Source organism: Cydia pomonella, chromosome 24, assembly GCF_033807575.1.
Source record: "Cydia pomonella isolate Wapato2018A chromosome 24, ilCydPomo1, whole genome shotgun sequence".
NCBI lineage: Eukaryota > Metazoa > Arthropoda > Insecta > Lepidoptera > Tortricidae > Cydia > Cydia pomonella.
This window is the reverse complement of record NC_084726.1, coordinates 10,377,522-10,396,750: the sequence shown is the minus strand read 5'-3', so window position 1 is coordinate 10,396,750 and position 19,229 is coordinate 10,377,522. Positions and strand designations below refer to the sequence as shown.

At 36.3% G+C, this 19,229-nt stretch overlaps 1 protein-coding gene across 1 annotated transcript in view; it reads right to left on the bottom strand.

Moving 5' to 3' along the window:
* LOC133531019 (ribosomal protein S6 kinase alpha-4-like) overlaps positions 1 to 19,229 on the bottom strand; it is a 126,501-nt gene that overhangs the window by 51,548 nt on the left and 55,724 nt on the right. The window contains exons 5-6 of the mRNA XM_061869094.1: positions 16,929 to 17,044; positions 13,401 to 13,589 (exon numbers count right to left, since the gene is read on the bottom strand). Coding sequence (XP_061725078.1) covers positions 13,401 to 13,589; positions 16,929 to 17,044 — 305 coding nt within the window. The remainder of the gene's footprint in view (positions 1 to 13,400; positions 13,590 to 16,928; positions 17,045 to 19,229) is intronic.

Below are 19,229 nucleotides of genomic sequence, written 5' to 3'. Positions count from 1 at the left end.
CGGCCTGTCAGTTAGAACAAAAAGTTGACAGGCCGATATCGTCCGGCGGACTGTTAATCAGTGGGCCCCTTTAAAAGAAGAACTTTCTATTATCATCGACATAGCCACAAACCGGGAAATATTTGTTAAAAATAGAGTTGTTCTCATGCAATTATTAGTTACTTTTATTCTCTACAATGTCGAATAGAATTGTGAGATATTTCATCAGCTCTCAAGGAAGACTTGTGTAAATCAAATCAGCATTGATGGTGTTGTCAATCAGTCTTACAAAAGCTGCTAAGTGTGTAGCGATGGAGGACAAGATTATGTAGCTAAGTTATTCAGTAATTTTATCCACTTTTGCTTCAATGTTCTAAGTGTGTTATAGGTCTGAATGCTTATGCCATAATCATAGAAACGGGAGTATAATCTGTTTACGTTAGTTAACCTCTCATTTCGTCAGCGTAACGGGACAACCCGTCCGGTCGTAATGTCGCAAAACGGACACGCTTGCCCCGGTTAGCCTCGCTTACTGCGTTGCGATTTCAATGCGAAATGTTTATTAATCTTACTTGTTAAGGAACTTGGAGACTGCTTCATAATCAGTTTTTTTTTTTTATATTAAAAAATTGCATCAAGTGGTTAGTTAAAGGCTTCGCTTTCCGCATTTAATCCGGAAAAGTATTACCACTGCATATACCACAAGCGTCGGTGTTTCGAATCAAAATTCGAAAAATATCTATTTCCATGTCTACCGTTTCCGCAATATTCGAAAACGTGGATCGCAGATACAGTTTTCGAATTTAAATTTTCGCTATTAATCCAGGCTTCCCAAAGTGACTCAATATAATTCCAGGATGACGAAAACTGTGTAGCTAATAGGTGTGAGTCAGTGAATGTTAAGTACTTGTCTTAAACAGCGCTTAGTTCTATTCTTCCGGTTCCATCCATGCAGTTTTGGTGATATTCTCGCACAAATTATAAGTGTATTAAATTGTTACTTGGACTAAACCAATTGCGAGGTCTTTCTAATCAAAGGACCTTTACGCTGGCATCTTAACACATTCACTGCCAACGTTTTCGTAGCGCTACGCTCGTACCCGATCCCAGCGTTTTCTCGCTTTGTAGAGGAAAGCGACTATCGAAGAAAGAAACCGCCGAACGTGTGTTAACTGAGTCCGCGTAGCCAACATGCCAATCGTTAACGCTCCGTAGCGTAGCGTAGTCATCTCTCCCTATCACTCATCAGTGCGACAGTGACAGACGCGTTTCGTTCGCCACGGAGCGTTAACTTTTGGCATGTTGGCTACGCGGGCAGGGCCCGCTTAGTAAGTTAATCAAAACGCATCATAATATACCTACGGTACCAACTGACATATAATAGCATGCAATGACAAGAGAGTGAGAGTTCTTTCACACTCCCGGCATGCTTATTGTAAACAACAATGCGAATGCAGTGCTTCGGTAAAAAAGAATAACAAATGAATCATGGTCACAATATTACACAAACACACGCAATCGGTGTCAAATTGCGGGGTTTTAACGCCTTAACAATAACCTTCCTCATATCATAACTGGGATTTTGGGGGATTCCCCTTTATTATTATGTTGTTAGTATGAGTACTCGAAAGTATATGTTTATATAATATTGTGCAATGCGAACTTGTTTACAGTACCGGCCAATAATATATCACGGCCATGTTTTTACGATTTAACTTTTTTCTTACATTTGTGAGTGACATCCACCTGAGAGCGATGAGACAAAATGTTTTCATATAATGGTTTTTTCATTAGTGGTCTTTTGTTTTAATGTATGTCAACTTCATTTTTTTATTAGAGCTTTTTTTAGTAATATGCTGGGTCTCCTATTGTAATTCACAGTATTTTTATTGCAGTATTCGTCATATATTAGTATAAAATGACTAGTAAAATATGCAATCTACAAACTAACCTATATTGTTAACTCTATACACGTTCATACAAAAACACACAAAGGTGATATACATATTATTAGCCGGTACTGTATATTTGTTCCGACTGGATTTTATAATCTACTTCAGTTAATTTAGGTATAGGTATCACTGTGATCCGAGAGACGATAAAGCGTTTAATGTGTTAGTGACTTAATCATGCGTTTAACGAGAGTCTAGGTCCTAAGAGATATTCATATTTATAGTAAACTTAACCTCTAAACAAGTTACTATGAATTTTACTAGTATTTCTTAATCTCCCTGGCTGACTAAAGACTTTCTGAAAATAACGATACCTAGCGGCAAGAGCGCGCGACTTGCAAACCGGAAGTCGCGGGTTCACACCCCGGCTCGTACCAATGAGTTTTTCGGAATTTATGTACGAAATATCATTTAATATTTACCAGTCGCTTTTCAGTGAAGGAAAACATAATGAGGAAACCGGAATAATCCTAATAAGGCCCATTTTACCCTCTGGATTGAAAGGTCATATGTGCAGCCGCTTTCGTTCTATTGCTTACGCCAATTCTTGGGATTAGTTGCTAAGCGGACCTCAGGTTCCCATGAGCCGTGGAAAAAAGCCAGGACAACGCAAGGAAGATGAGCTGTCACGTAAAATGTTTGTAGGTATTTTTTTGGTGTCTAGCTAAATGAATGTGCTTAGAAATGTATCATTTAAGTAATAGAAATACGGGAAAATCAATTTCTTAATTTTATTAGGCCCAACGCAAAGAGACTTAAAGGAACTGTCATAGTGGTATAATATTCTTTTCGTTGTCTTGTTTCTGACCACTCTGTCACGCTTCTATCTATGTCTTCTACCAAATAAATACAAAAAGTCGAGTATTATATGTATATGTATCTACCTGTAGATTATATTTAATATGGAAAAAAATAAAAACAAAATTTCATCTCATACAAAAAGCTCCACTCCGTCAAATTATTGGGGACAAAAAACAAGACAAGGAAAATAATTTTGAACGAGAGGCCATCATTCGACGCGAGAATTATAGTAGTAGATGAGTTGGCTGAAGGAAGAGTACAGTCCGCGATAAAAGCTTGTGAACTTTTTGACAACGGCAACGTTTGAAGTGCGCTCGCGCCAACATGGCGGGCATCTGGGTCACGGCGACTCGGCTGCCGCTACTAATTTTTAACCCGAAATCATGCTTTGCATTGCGAGTATTGTTATGTTAGTATATGTTGAATTTTGTGTATATTTGTACATTTTGTACGTTCAGACGAACGCTTGTTGGTTAGGTCATAAAAAAGGGTCATACTTGTCGTCTTGATTGAACAGAATTAATTATCAATTATAATTAATTTTACATACCGTTGTTCATATTATTATTTTATTTGTTCATGACTGCAGATTCAAGGTTAGATATCAGATATTTTGATATGTAGTTAACTTGCAATAATCGTGGATTATTTTACTTACTTAAATCGCTACTTATGATAACAAAACATGAAATTAAAGTGTCCCAAATTTCGAGGATAATTAAATACCAAACGATTTCCCTCGTATGAATAAAAACTACCACGATGTAATATTGTTAAAGATACATCAGCTAACTGACGACTAGGTTAGTGTGAATTAAAATAATTTGCGACTGGTGACAACGCCTTCTACAAAAAAAGTCCATCCGGCACGTCACGTCCCTCACACGTGTCAAACCGAGCCCCTGAATTTTCATTGAAACGAGCTAAAACTGTCATCTCCGGACGTCACAGTCCACATTCTTTACGCTAAAACAATTACAATTAGTCTGCCTATTTTCCGGCGGGCCTACGCAAACGTGCATCTATCCCTGTCTCTCGGACAGTGGAGCTATATTTAGCGTCCCGCTCTATTTTAATGCGTACGCGCAAGGTGACACGGAGATAAATTCGGTTGAATTACGCTGGGTCAGTGGGGTTTTCGCTGTGTTATATTGTGGCCGGTTATCTTTTAATGTCTGTGTTTGCTTGATTAGTATATAATTATGTAAGCGTTATCGTACATCTCTTGCAGTATTATTAATATTATTACACAACTTAGCAATATTAGGACAAAACATAAAGATTACATCTGATAAGATAAATGAAAGCAAGCAAGCAAAAGCAAAATGAACGACCTTGGATTTGAGTAGTAGGTACACCCTACCTACCCTACCTGGTAGGGTCTACAGTACAGACATTAATAGCCTGGGAGAGTTGGACAAATCAGAAAAATTTATTGATTTTTTTTTTATTTCTTAGTACAACCATGATGGAGATCACTTGTGGTTTTTCCAATTCAAGTACCTATTTTTAAGCATATTATTAAATTACCCTTTTCTTATTCTTCATATTTGGTTTTAAGCTTTCATATAGTAGGTATGTATTGTATATTGGAGAAGTACAGCCAAGTCAATCGATTTTAATTCCGAGACGCTTTAAACGTTGCCACCGATTGCCTTAATATATACCTATGGGCATTTGTAAACAATGCTAGTTCAACGCACTACTACTCAACAAAGAACTATTTTAACTATTCATCAATCAAAAACCAGTCCAGCCCTATCGGAATAAAGTCTAATATGACTTAATCATCACAATTCGGGTTTACAACAAAGTCGGTTCTATAAACATATTGAGTTTATTCGAAATAGTACCCTATGATATTGGTTGAAGGTTGTTTTTTGAGTGGTAGGTGCGATTGTGACACATAGGTCATCGGACGTAAGATTGTTTATACGATATTGGGCATCGGAATGGGCTTGGTATGCAAAAAACTGTCTTTAGATGGCGATGTTAGTTAATTAGTAAGCCGGTAGATGATGTTGACCTTGTAATCCATTTTGGAGACAAATTATCCTTCCCCCCCCCCCCCCTAGACCTACGTGTACACGTTCAACGCAGTTAGCTAACTTTATTGTCACGCGTGCAATAGAGTATTTAAGAGCAAGTTCGGCCTGGCCAGCCACATTAAATTCAATTTAATTCAGGCATAACCCATATAAGTGTTAGTAACAGCCTTAAATAATAATGTTAAACTATGTCTATTACAATTTCCTAAAATCTATCATGCAACACTTATACTTAGGGCTAGGACTATACAATACCGGGTGAGCAACCTATAAGTAAAGGAGTTGCTCCATATTCGTGGTGAACCTACTAATTCAATCACCTACAATCATTTGCATTGAATTTACTATTTATAAAGCGCATTTATTTATGCATCCTTGACTTAATTCATTGACTTTAATTTCTATAAGAAGTTATAATTTTATATCATTTGCATTTAAGTATACTTTCTATAATAAGTATATACGTATAGGTTGGTTTTTCAACGTTTAGGCATCCAGAGGTGATAATGTAGGACATATTAAACACTCTATATGTAACTTGATTTTAACTTTTGTCATTTGTTTTTGGTAGCGTGCATGAACTGTAGGAGGCAGCTGGAGCCCCTTGTTTAGTGGCGCGAAGTTTAAATGTCAAATTGAATCTTCCGAGATGGCAGAACCTCACTAGATAAGTTTTGTAATAAACAAATATGAAACTATGAGGTGGCCTATCGCATATATTTTATAAAACTATATTTCCATAGACAAATTTTGGTCGGAAAACATTTACTTTATTTTTAAATTTACTTATTAAAAAACTGATTTTAACTTTGACAACGTCGGCGTGGGCTAAGGACGATTTACGCATATTTTATACAACATTTTAATTCCATACAATGTTAAGATTTTTTAATAAGTAAATTTAAAAAGAAAGTAAATACTTTCCGGCTAATCATTGTCTATGGTAATATAGTTTTAAAAAGTATATGTGATAGGCCATATCTTTGTTTCATATTTGTCTATTGCAAAACTTATCTAGTGACCTATGTATAATGCACAAGAAAACGTACATTGTACAGTTTATGATTCCAATTCAGGCCACAAGATGGCAGTCTCGCTAGTCTACCAAACCTTGATAGTAAAACTAGAGACCTGAAAAAACTTCCATGGCTACAAGTCGTACATGCCGAAAAACCCCATCGGCTACAAGTTAGAGAGGGACAGAGTGATTTCTGCCTCGCTGTCAAACATTGATATCGTTAGACAGTTAGAATTCTATACACCTATTCTGCGTGAATTTGAATATTAGTATAGGTCAGTAGCTGCCTTGATCTCCGTGTATTGTTTAGTGGGCGACCTAGATATTTACATCAGCGTGTTTTTGTGCCACAATCGTCCACCTGAAACGACCTTGAGTATAAGTGTGTCCAAAATTTTCCTGGTCGTGAATTTTCAATTTTAGATATTTCCTTAGCTAACAATGCTAAAGATTTTTAGCATATTTGGCTGAATAGTGATAAAGGCAAACTAAATGGACCTATCTATTAGACGAAAGAGGACGACGTCCTATTTTCCTTTAATGAATATTAACATCGTAGTAAATATTTTAACGCAATTTTATAAAGGTATACCACAACCCCTTTTTTAAATTATTATAGTTAAATATCTTTTAAAAATTTGTATGGAATGTGTTTTTTTGCTCTTAACTCATATAATAATCTAATCGAATAAAATCAAACGGAGGGGAATAAATAGCTTAATTATGGGAAATATACAATAAATAATTTAAAAGTTTTTTCCAAAATGTCAATATCCAGGGAGGAAAATGGGGATTACGTTTGTATTGAGAAGCTGTCTTGCACTATCCTCTAATCTATTGCTCCCGCATATCGGTTCGACAGAGAAAGATGAAATATCGATTTGCGATGTTCGATGTTAATAGTCTAGATTTTAGATTGTTCGCTCCCGTGGTCTAAATTTCCTGATAAATATGATCTGGATCTCTTCAAAGCAATAGCTAATAATTTAAACCAGGGGCCCGTTTCTCGAACAGTAAAAGACTAATATTATTAGTCCACAAAGTCCACATACTGTCAAATCGTATGGATTTCAATGACAACAAACTAATACTATTAAGTCTATGGTTCGAGAAATGGTTTGCCGTCATTTAGGTGAGATCTATGAAACTAGTATATAATCCCTACTTAATATAAATGCGACAGTATGTCTGTCGCGAGCATAAGCTAGTAAAAGACAAGTTACCGTCAAAAATATTTTATGACACACTATACTTTCTCTCCAAGGTATGCCTATCAAGATCTCGAGATCTTTCTATGAGTCTAAACTCAATATGTCTATGTTTTTCGATCGAAGTGTTCCCTTGGCTACCTTCCGGCTGCATCAGCAGATCAGCTCCAAGTTAGCATATTATTGAATTGTCATCGGAAATACGGAAGTATGCCAAATTTCAGCTCAATCAGACACCGGGAAGTGGTTCAAATTTAAGTTTATAATAAAACACATATATGGATATATACAAATACATACATCTATACATACACAGAAATATACGCAGTGAAGCAAAATAAAAGTGTGTAATAATAATCGTGTGCACAGTATACAAATACCGCTTATTTTATTTAGAAGGCCTTGTCCGTCACTACCCGACTCACGTATAATTAGACTGAGAACTATTTTGTCCGCATTGCCGGACATTTGGCTCTAAAACTGATAAATGTTTGTGTCCACAGGTTTCGTAACTCGAAAACTAAATAACAAATATCAAGAACGTAAAATGTGCCTAATTTGCTCTAAAATTTGGTATTAAAATGTAGTATTACTTTATTGACACAAAAAAAACAAGTATGTAAAACATAATAAAAACGCTTCAATTTAAGTCCAAGTCGCTCGGAAGGGTGCCCAGAAGGTCGGCCGCTGGATGGCAATGCTGATCCGCTGAGCAAAATATTGGCCAGCCTTCTGGTCATCAGAAGCCTCTATAAGGCGCTTTGTGAATTTTAGGGTCAGGTCAGGAGTTACTACAGAAATACATTTAGCATCTTGTTCGCTCAGATATATCTCAGTCCGCATACCACGAGCAACATTTTTACTACACATAGTACATATTCGGATTTCGGAGATAGCACAGAATTAGCGCCAAGCGACCGCGGAGACATGTAGGTCACGGTCCAAACGCGAGCGAAGCAAGATGCGATATTAAAAAGTATGAAAGAGATGCACAATGCAGTTACCACATTCAACTCAAATTCTGTATTGAGTTGAATCCGATATATCTTGACCTCAAAAGTCGAACAACTTTGAATAATCGCGTATCAGTTTGTACTGGTTGCATGTAGTGATGAGCTGCGAATGCAAGCGCAGATTTTTATGCTTATAGGCAGTTTAGTCTTGGATTTTTGTAAAATTCGAGTCAGTTTCTGGCTTGTATCCAAGGTGTCAAGCTGGAGAAATCGGCTTAATATTTGTGAAACTTTGCCCTGTCAGCTGCAGTGTTTTGTATTTGTCGGTTTGTGTATAATTTGTTTGTTTTGCTATTTTGAAATAATGTTGAAGAGTTTGACATATCGATACACAAATTTATGTTTCAAATATTAGTTTACGAATCCAAATTATTTTCTCAAACTTGCAATGAAATGTTGACATGACTTACTTCAAATTAGGCCCGAAAATACTACGCATCCGGTGCGATGAGTGAAGCATGAAGATGATATGTACAGGAATTTCATACAGTCTTACACACCTAAGCCTGTAAAACAACCTTCTTTTGTTTTTAAACGTCAAATTGTGGCAACGTCTTGGCATTCAATAGTAGTAGATTCGTAATTTGGTTTTTAGCTGTGTAAACACCTACGAATAAAACAAATTACTACACTTTAAATTACTTACTACATTTTTTCATTGTAGTTTGAGAAAAGCACTATACAGATCTCGGCGAGAAACGGGGTTGCCGGCCGCATATCCCTATATCTACTTGGCCTACAAGTCCGGCAACTCTTCGTTTCCCAGCCTCTATAGTAATGTACTATTAAAATACAAGGTCCGTGAATGGTCAGGTCAGTTAACCCCGCAGCTCCCATCAGGGGCCTAAATATTCCAACACAAACCCAAAGTTTCTTTAGGATCATATTTTGATTCTCTTAGCTAACTCGATATCGCGTAACTAGGAAGCGACGGGTAAAGAAAAGAGTAATGCTGTGATGCAATGCTGTTAGTACCACAAATCTAAAAACAAAACAGTGAACAGGTGGACTGAAAGTAAAAGTAATAAGGGCCAGTAAAGTTGCATAAACCGTAATTACGTTCGCTTTTCAAACGAATCGAAAGTTTGACAGTTAACTATTGGATGCCAGATGAGTTACCTTCCCTTTATCAAAAGTACGGTCACATCTGAAAATATAGATAAGGACGACGAACTGCCAAAAATATGTAAACTTACACCTTAATATATGGGTAATAAGGTCGTGTATACACATTTGTTTCTATCGATAGTTTCAGACATGACTGTACTAAAAGCAACACTTGAGTTTAACTTATGGCTGCGCTTTATATATTTGCAACAAAGTTACCATAATATAAATATGTATGTTACTTGTTAGACAATTTTATTGAATTTTTCAAAGCAAAACTAGCAATTAAACCGTTAAGATTCTAAAAGATTCCACTATCTCTTGCGGTTAGATCTAATTACTACCTTGAGTGATCCATCAATACATAACAATGAAAACATACAAACGAAGACCACTTATTTCATCGTAGTTAAGTCTTATATTGCCTGGCTATGTTATTTCTAAAGTATACATAAGAGAAGGTGAAATAATTCTTAAAACAAAGGCATAAAGTGTGAAATAGAGTGTATTGTTGGATACGTTAACTTTCTATTAACAGATTGGTTTCATTCACAGCGCATAGCTGGGAAGATGTTCCAATAGCCATGCAAGCTAATGTAACACTCATGCATACAAGAACTATTTTCAATAAACGCAAAATGTTGAACAGTTAAACGTTTTCACAAAGACCATGAAAAAAATCACACGGAAACTACATTATACTCCAAGCCAAACCTTTAGGTTCAAGTAGGCTCGATAGAAAAAAAAAACATGAACACATGTCTAATCCTCATTTAATTTCAATTATATATCGTTTCTCTACATACCACGGCAAAATAATTGTAGTATAAAATAGCTGGTGATAAAGTTGAAGCCGAGAGATCTCACAAGCAAACTTTTAAACAGGAGTATACTTTCAAAGTTATTAAATTAAAAGTAATGACGGTCAACACAATTTATTGATCATTCATAGGCTTTATTGGTTTACCATCTGTCAAAAAACTAAGCTGATGTTGGTAAGGTACTGAATAGCTGGCCTTAAAATCGAAGCAATGTAAACATGGGCAGATTAAATGGTATGGTTACATAAACCGAGCAGGGTCTATTGTCGGTGCAAGAACATTGCACAGAAATGTATAACAAACAATAATAGATCTTATTACAATAGTATTAGAACTGTAAGTATACATAATTATCAAGTCAAGACACTAAACCCGAAAGCGTGTATGAAGAATGCTATGAAAGTGAATGAAACGAAAAAGTGTGTCAAGTCTCAAGTGTAGCAAGTGGAAACAACAGGGAAATAGGCCTGATTAAATTTAGAATTGCACGGATGACTTATCAATATAAAAAAGTGCAAAATGAGAAACTAAAAGTTTCTATATCTATTTTATCCGAAACAGATAAAGATACAATTCGTTATTTTCTGAATTTAAAAGTGTAATTAAGCCTCTTATATGTAGATGCAAATACATAGATATTTATAAGTTTCTAAGTGGCTCCATTTTTGACTACTTAACATATATATTTAAAATATACTCAGACCTAAATAAAGCACGACTCCACAACCGCATTACGTTACGAATATAACACTTCTGACCAAGAACATCACGAAAAGCCTTCAGAAAAGTTAAAGCATATGGGAAATACTTTTCCCACACTAAGTGATTTTGCTGCTACTTAGAGACTTATAAATGGAGACTACCATTCCCACATAACTAACTCCATAACTAAAATATATTTAAAATACGCATAAAAAGTGAGACAAGCACGATAAGAAAAATGAAAGCAGCGGGGAAAGGCATTTGAACACGACCTGACCCTAATGGCTTTAGCTACTGTATTTGTATTTTCGTGGTTGCCTACTTTTTCTGCCGAAATTTTGACGTTTTTTAAAGGGGGGAAATACGGTTACCACCTAATTTACGAGCTCTAAAGAGTGTTGTAGAATATTGTCAGTATTAAGAATCTCGTTTACATTCGTGATAGTAAAAAATGCAATTATATTCTTGCTGTTATTTAGAATAACTGTATTCATTTGTAAATTTTTCAAGCGAAAGGCAAGGTCGGCTATCGATTTTTAAATGAATATTTATAACAATAAATACCCTTTTGTCTAAAAAGTGTTTTAATATTCATCTTTAAGTTAATATAAAATATCAAACTACCTAGTGTGAAATACTCGAACAATGCTTAATTTTCGAGTATACCTTATTGAGATTCAGGTCAGAAAATCATGTTTTGAAAAATGTGTAACTTGTATAAACACCGAATTCTGTCATAGACTTAATAAACATTTTATTTTACCAGACATGTCATATAAATATAAACATAACATAACATTTGAACACGTCAAGATTCTAAACCAAAAGTAGGTCAAAATAAAACACATAACATAATTCACTCCGGATACCGTAACGGAGACGAAAATATCACACTTCGTAATATTAACTTTAAAGAATGTTAAAAGCATCATAATATGGCATATTAGTATCTCGATTTCTTGAATACTTGACTCTCTTGATTTCTTCATTCAAATTATTTTATTATTAGACGTGATCCGGTTGAATTTTAGTTACATAACAACAACGTTGAACGACTTTGTTTTTTATTTAGTGTAATTGACCATCGATTGAATTCAAAATATCCAAGGTTCGAAAAACGGATCACAGTTTCTCAAATCAACTGCAAAAATATCATGTTAAAAAGGCGTTTAATAAGGCTCTTGAGATCGGCTATAATCCAGTTCCATGTCAATAGTATGAGATACGGTCACTTCTGAAAATATCGATACTAAATGCCAAAAATATGTATACACGACTTTATTGCCCATATGTTAAAGTAGCATATACATATTTTTGGCACTTTTTTTGTATCGATATTTTCAGACGAGACTGTACCGACTTGTATATTGATTGTCAATGTGACAAAGTACGAAATGGTACTGAAATAAAATTCTTTGATTGTATGTCAGAGTAAAGATGTTTTTGAATGCGTGAGAAGTGTAGATATTTCTGAACAGAAAACAACCCGTAAAACAGTTCCACCGGAACCGTGTGCAGCCGTAACTAAATGGTTACGCAATGTTCCTATTAATTTTACTTCCACGTTTAAACTCGCTGTTTGGGAGTAGAAACAAGTAAATGCTTACGATTTAGTGTTAATTGTACGCTGTTTCAGCTTTTCTCAGTAAGTAAGTAATACAAATTGCGTAACTAAGATACTTCGCTCATATACGATTATATTTGGCTGGGTAATAGTACTATCAGCTACATTCTTATCTATGAACATTCTTAACATCGGTGAACTTTATGTCTTCTTAATAAGGCCTAAGAACTGTGAATTAACGGTGTGGAGATGGTACCTACACATTTTAGTCCAAAGTCTGAGCATAAGAGACAACATTACGGCCATAATTATTAACAGATATTTTAATATATCAGCTATTAATATGTAATTAGCGTGACAATACAGACTCTCAATGGTTATAATGATTGTATAATAAATAATAATGCATTAATTCAATGTCGCATGACAGTTTCTATAATTTTGTTATCATCTGCTATTTTGTGTATTGCTACAAAATAGTTTTATGACTTAACTAGAAATGAGGACAATTCAACCTGTGTAATTATGAAATTTCAGGAATTCTAGAATTTATCTAGCTAGTTTCCATTTTCTGTAATATCCCTAATTCCAATTTAAAAAAATGCAGTTTGATTTCTGTCTATCACTTTAGGTTGGTTGACTGGCACCCTTAAAATAGAACTATTCTAATTCTAAACGCGCTTACACTAGACACTTCTTGAATTTCTGACTTGGAACTTAGATCCCATTAAAAACATAATAATCTAAGTCATCTAACGGTACAGACTCACGATATCATGCCCCTGACTGCCGCTCCTGACCACCTCAGGCGCCATATACTCGATGGATCCGCAGAAGGTATACGATCTGCTCTTTCCGCCGCAGAACTCCTTGGTCTGGCCGAAGTCAGTCAACACTATGCGGCCTTCGGCGTCCAGGAGAATATTCCCCAGTTTGCCTGCCATAATCTTCCTAAAGTTAAATATATAAAGGTACTCACGATATCATGCCCCTGACTGCCGCTCCTAACAACCTCTGATGCCATATACTCGATGGTTCCACAGAAGCTGTAAGCTCTGCTCTCTCCGCCGCAGAACTCTTTGGACAGGCCGAAGTCAGTCAACACTATGCGGCCTTCGGCGTCCAGGAGAATATTCCCCAGTTTGCCTGCCATAATCTTCCTAAAGTTAATATATGAAAGTACTCACGATATCATGCCCCTGACTGCCGCTTCTAACAACCTCTGGTGCCATATACTCGATGGTTCCACAGAAGCTGTAGGCTCTGCTCTCTCCGCCGCAGAACTCCTTCGACAGGCCGAAATCAGTCAAAACTATGTGGCCTTCGGCGTCCAGAAGGATGTTCTCCAGTTTGATGTCGCGGTAGATGATGCCGAGCTGGGGGAGAAAATTATTGGTTGGAATTACTAATGATTTGGATGTGAACAATAGAAAGAGTTGCAGTAACACAACAAAAAGACGTGTGTCCTAAATCTCATGGAACTTGCAACGGAATATGGTCCACTAATGGCCAGTTAAGTGTTGTTGTGACGTTGCTGTTTGCTTGTGTTGCGTTCTGTTCAAGAAATTCAGACGATAAGCACAAGCTACGCAAACTAATGGTGTCAAACATGGCTTAAGTTTGTTGTGGTAAATTTTATAGAATTACTCGTACTTCAACAGCCGCCCAGAGACCTATTACTGTTGTTGATGGCGATTTTTTTCAACTTTAGAAAGACCTGGACGGAGGGTTTGAAGAAGCAAAGTGAATTCAAGCCAATTCCTCGTCACAAAATAATTTCTCCCTAATAATAACAGTCCTGAATCACTATTCATCGGAAAAAGACCTGTGTGATAAACTGGTATTTCCAGAAACACGCAGGAGGTGTGCCAAATCGGATGACAGGTAAAACTCCTAATACGCAGAATTGAAACAAACCCAATGAGTCTTCATTAGTCGTAAGTAAAGAATTGTAAACCTTATTAAAATGATATAAATGCAAGTTTGTTGGCACCCGTCTTTGTTTCACCACAACAATAATTACTCATAAAATTCACATTAAAAGAACAAACTTACTTCCTGAATGAAGTTCACACTGTACTAATTATCTTGTGTACAAATTTCACATCTTGATATTTTAATATTTTGTTCGTGTTTTCTTTTGAAGTAAGTTGTCTTCTAAGAATCTTATAATGATTGTTTTGTTAACACAATAATAATGCCTGTTTTCACAAGGGTGTTTTTACCGTGATTTCTTTAACGCTATGACATCAAAGAATTTGTTGTACTAAATCATTACCATTAAAACACCTCCTTATTCATAAAACATTAAAGCCTCAGTCAGTTAATTTATCATTCGCTTGCCCCCATCGCTAGGGATCGGCGTGTCTATTTCCTCCATTTCTCTGTCATTCGTCACTTCATCATTCACCTGCTTTCTTTTCATATCATCTCTCAAAGTTCATCCACCTTTTCTAGTTTATTTATGTTTTATCCCTTCCTTTCAAAATGACAGATAAATATAAACGATTAAAGCTGACTTGTAGTTAATAAGGTACTTCTAATAAAAGCAAAACTCTTCATTATCGGTGATCTTTAAATTATATTAAGATCATTAAAAATGATCAAAGCGCGCAACGTTGAACGCATGCGATCACTGAATGTATGGTAAATGAAATGACAATGCGCTTAGCGCTGCGTTTGCCGCGTAAAACAATATACGTGACGGTTAGATTATTTGATGTGAAATGTTTTTTTTTTTTCTACATTCCGTTAATCGCATGCGTTTAACGCTGCGTGTATCGCATAAAACAACCGCGCAATCGGCGCAATTTAATAACAGTGGTACCTACATATACAAAAGTAGTAGAATATCATTTCACAAGATGAAACACTACGTGTGTAATGTTGCCAACATTTTTTTTCAGAGCCGGGCAGACAGAGAATGAGTTTTTTAAATTACCATTTGACAATGTTGGAAAATTTGGCAAGTTTTCAGCGGTGAAGATCCGAGTAGTTTCCTGTGATATAATAGTGTGTTATATATTAGTAAACTTGAAATTAATATAGAGTTGAGAAAACCTACTAGAAATCAACCATGGAATCCAGACTTATTCTGTTAGTGACAAAGGATAATGTCACGCAAATTTTGGCACGGAACTTGATCTAAAGAGATACCTGGATCAAAATTAATTTATTTGTCTTGTTTCTGACCACTCTGTCACGCTTGTAGAATTTTGACCCACCTACTTGTAATAATACAGGAAGTTAAGTTTTAGAAGACTATAAGTTATTCTTTTTATATGTAAGCCAGTGACATGTACATATGTCATACGATAAATTAATAATGGAAAAGAAAAGGTGTTTGAAAAATGTTACGCCAACTAAACGTTTATAAAGTTATAAAACATTTCTCACTTCTTGACAGAATAAGGCAAAGTACCACTGATTGGCAATGCAAACAAAAATAAACTACTAAAACCTTCGAGCAACACAGGGAAGGGAGACGGCATTCATACTATTTCCCCTCTGCCAAAGCATAGGTACAACTGTACCTATGGCGGTGCATGTTGTGACTCGTCCGTACACAAAAAGAGATCGAGGTGTGCAAGATTTGTCTTTGACGTGTAATTTTCTATGTATTTGTGTCTTCATTACAGATTGGATTTTGTATGTAGTGAGTGAGAAGTGCGACTGCACGTTTCCCCCCGCAAAAAATGGCAGAAAGATTTGTTCGGTAAGATATCGCTTAGGCTCCTCCCTTCTGACGTGTCGGAAGCCGGTGTTGCTCGAATACTAAAACTATTGTTTTTTTTTTAATACTACGTCGGTGGCAAACAAGCATACAGCCCGCCTGAAGGTAAGCAGTCTCCGTAGCCTATGTACGCCTGCAACTCCAGAGGAGTTACATGTTTAATATAAAGATTTTATTTTCCAAGTAGACATATCACAATGCGCTATTGAACGCGAAATAAAGCTACGCCGGCTCTAACCCAACACCTCTACCCAAGAAGATTTAAATCCCTCCTACAACTTACTGAATCACCCCACTGCGTGTCCTACTGACCAACTTCGGTTAAACCATTAATTATTTGACAGTTAGTTGGACAGATGTCATGTTATACAAATTCGGTGGTGAAAAGTTACACGTTGGGATTAATATCGGTTATTTAAATCTATGACAGGACCTTATGTCTTCGCAGTAAAGTTTACGAATTTTCAGGTCACATGAGCCCTCCGCCAAAATGCCGCTCCTATACAATAGAAAGTTATTATCTTATTTTAAAACAACATTTACGTAACGTGTATCTAGAGCCCGTCACAGACGGAGTGATAATATATATTCATATACCGTAAGATACAGATATCTTATAGAATAGATGTGCCAGTGTGGTGATTGCACACGCCATCGATACCAAAATATATATCCCTGTCTTCTAGTGACATTGTGAGAGAGACGAAATATACCAAAATATATCATAATATTCCGAGCTATACATATATCGCAAGGTACTTCCGAAGGTCTTCAATCCAAAACGTCAAATGCATAGAATTTTTGGGGGTTAAAAATACGGCAAATTTAGCCGTAAACATTATTTGTGTATATTAGAATTAGAAAGAACGTTTTGTTTTATTTTAAATAAGCAAGCAGAATTTCGAGATCTGTTTTTCTAGACCTCACTCTACAGTGGCGCCAACTGGTGAGCACAAAAACGGTAACCCTCATTGAAGCATACCTTATGTAACTGCTCAAGCGCAAGTATGATCTCGGCGATGTATATCCGAACTTCATTCTCGTAGAAATGCTCCCTTTGGTACAGGTGTGTGAACAGCTCTCCGCCGGCAACGTAATCTGGAAATAAAGCATACGTTACAATTGTGGCCAAGCAATCAGACCAATTATTATAGGGTAAGTAAAACTATATGAATCAATTCATTAAGTAATGAAACCTAAAATAATATGATAATACTATAAGATCCTGCACCAATTTAATACTTCTGTTTAGCCAAATGGCAGACTGGTATGGTATGACTGACATTGAATCCAATAGTAGACAATTTTTTGCACGTGCAATATTGATTAATGCCGTTATTCATACACGTCTTACCTAAAAGCCCTTAAGTTCATCGATCTACCAGCACCAGTTTTAAATTACTTTTTATACATCTCGCTTGCACTAATGTGCGAGTAAGAGCGGGATGCATAGAAAGTAAATCATATAAACGTGAACGAATAATCGTACATTTGTCAATATCAGTTTTGATGAGGTGGTAGCGGTACAGTACTCAGGCTCAGGGTAGAGCCCTTAAACTATATCGCATGATAACGAAATGAAATTTCTACTTTCTGGTCCTTCGATGTTCGCCATAAGACATTATGAGTTCTGTTGAATCGTCTGTCTACTCCCGTTTCGAGTATGAGAGCCACCGAACACTAGCGTCTTTTGAGCGTCGGCGTCTAGTCAGCGCTATAGAAAATGGCATCGCTGCGCAGTTGCGCCAACGTTGCGTCGAGCAGCTGCCACACAGTTGATAAGAAGCGGACACCCGGGAGACGCTAGTGTGGGGTGAGGTGGCACTTATATTCGGAACAGGAGTAGACAGACGACTCAACAGAACTCAAAATGTCCTACGGCGAACATCGAAAAGCCAGTAAGTGTAGCCCATTTTCTCAACAAAAAGACGAGGCTACATTTTAAATAACAAAACACGAAATCACCTGAGATACATTAAATTTAATGCTATTGATCTTGAAACGGCATCGTAATTTGCCGGTATGTAGGTCGAAATATCAGTTGGCCTAAATGCACTAATGCGGTACGAGGATGCTTTTTGGAATGCCCCCGTTTGGGCACTAGATAGTCATTAGTGTCAAGTGTTGTTAAATCTTACGGCTTAAGAAGAATAAAAAGAAGTCTTTGCACAAATGGAAATCAATCATAATAAATTTAGGATTATCATATTAATAGATCAATCGATTGACGTTGAAGCGATAGCTCTTAAAATCAATCGACAAATTGATGGAGTAACACCTTTAACTTAAATTTTAAGCAGCGGTATTAAAGAAGATGACTTAGATTGACTTTGACAGTGACAGTAGTTTGTTTATGTACATTAATTAAACTAACCATAAACGTTAAAGGATATATGTAAAATATAGTCCTCAATAGGTATAAATATATATTGAACAGACAGTGTATGCTAATACATATTTATAATACTCGTACATGTACTTAGTATCTATTTTTATTACTACTACGACAGATACAGTGTCACGTTCACATCTCTACACTTGTCGTCGGTCGAAGTTCAAGTTTGCAGCATGATTGTTATTCAACATTAACAGAGCCTATACTAGGGTAAGTAATGGTAATGAATGGCTCTATAGACTGTTTTAAGCTAATAAGTAACTATGGACATTATTCGATTTTATGAGAAAGGCGTTATAGTTATTTTAGTCAACGTACAGTCGAACTGTAGAATGAACTGTCGCCTGCGGTATTCCCGGACCGATACGACCTTCAAACCTTCAAGAAAAGAGCGTACTCCCATCTTAAAGGCAAGCAACGCAGTTACAATCCCTCTGGTGTTGCAGGTGTCCATTGGCGACCGTAATTGCTTACCAGCAACCGATTCGTCTGCTCGTTTGCCTACTATATCACAAAAATAATCGTTTAACCCAATTTGAACACCTCGCCCGCTTAGTTACTTTCGCTACTGTTTGTAAACTAACCCTGAGCATCCCTTATTAAAGAACAACACTGAAAACCTCGCAGTAACACGATTATACGATGTATTGAATTCATGTTATTTTAAAACAAGTGCGTATTAACCATATTATTATATAAATATGTGTCAAAAGTAAACGCGCAGAATGCAAGATGGCGAACGCCAACTACGCACTATACTAAAAGGCTTTATTTTTTGAGAACAGTAGTCATATTTTGAAATAAGAGCGTTGTTTGCATTATTGTTAATAATAGTGTAATTATGTTTTTTTAACGTACGTCTAGCTAGTCTGTCTGTGCCGAACAAAA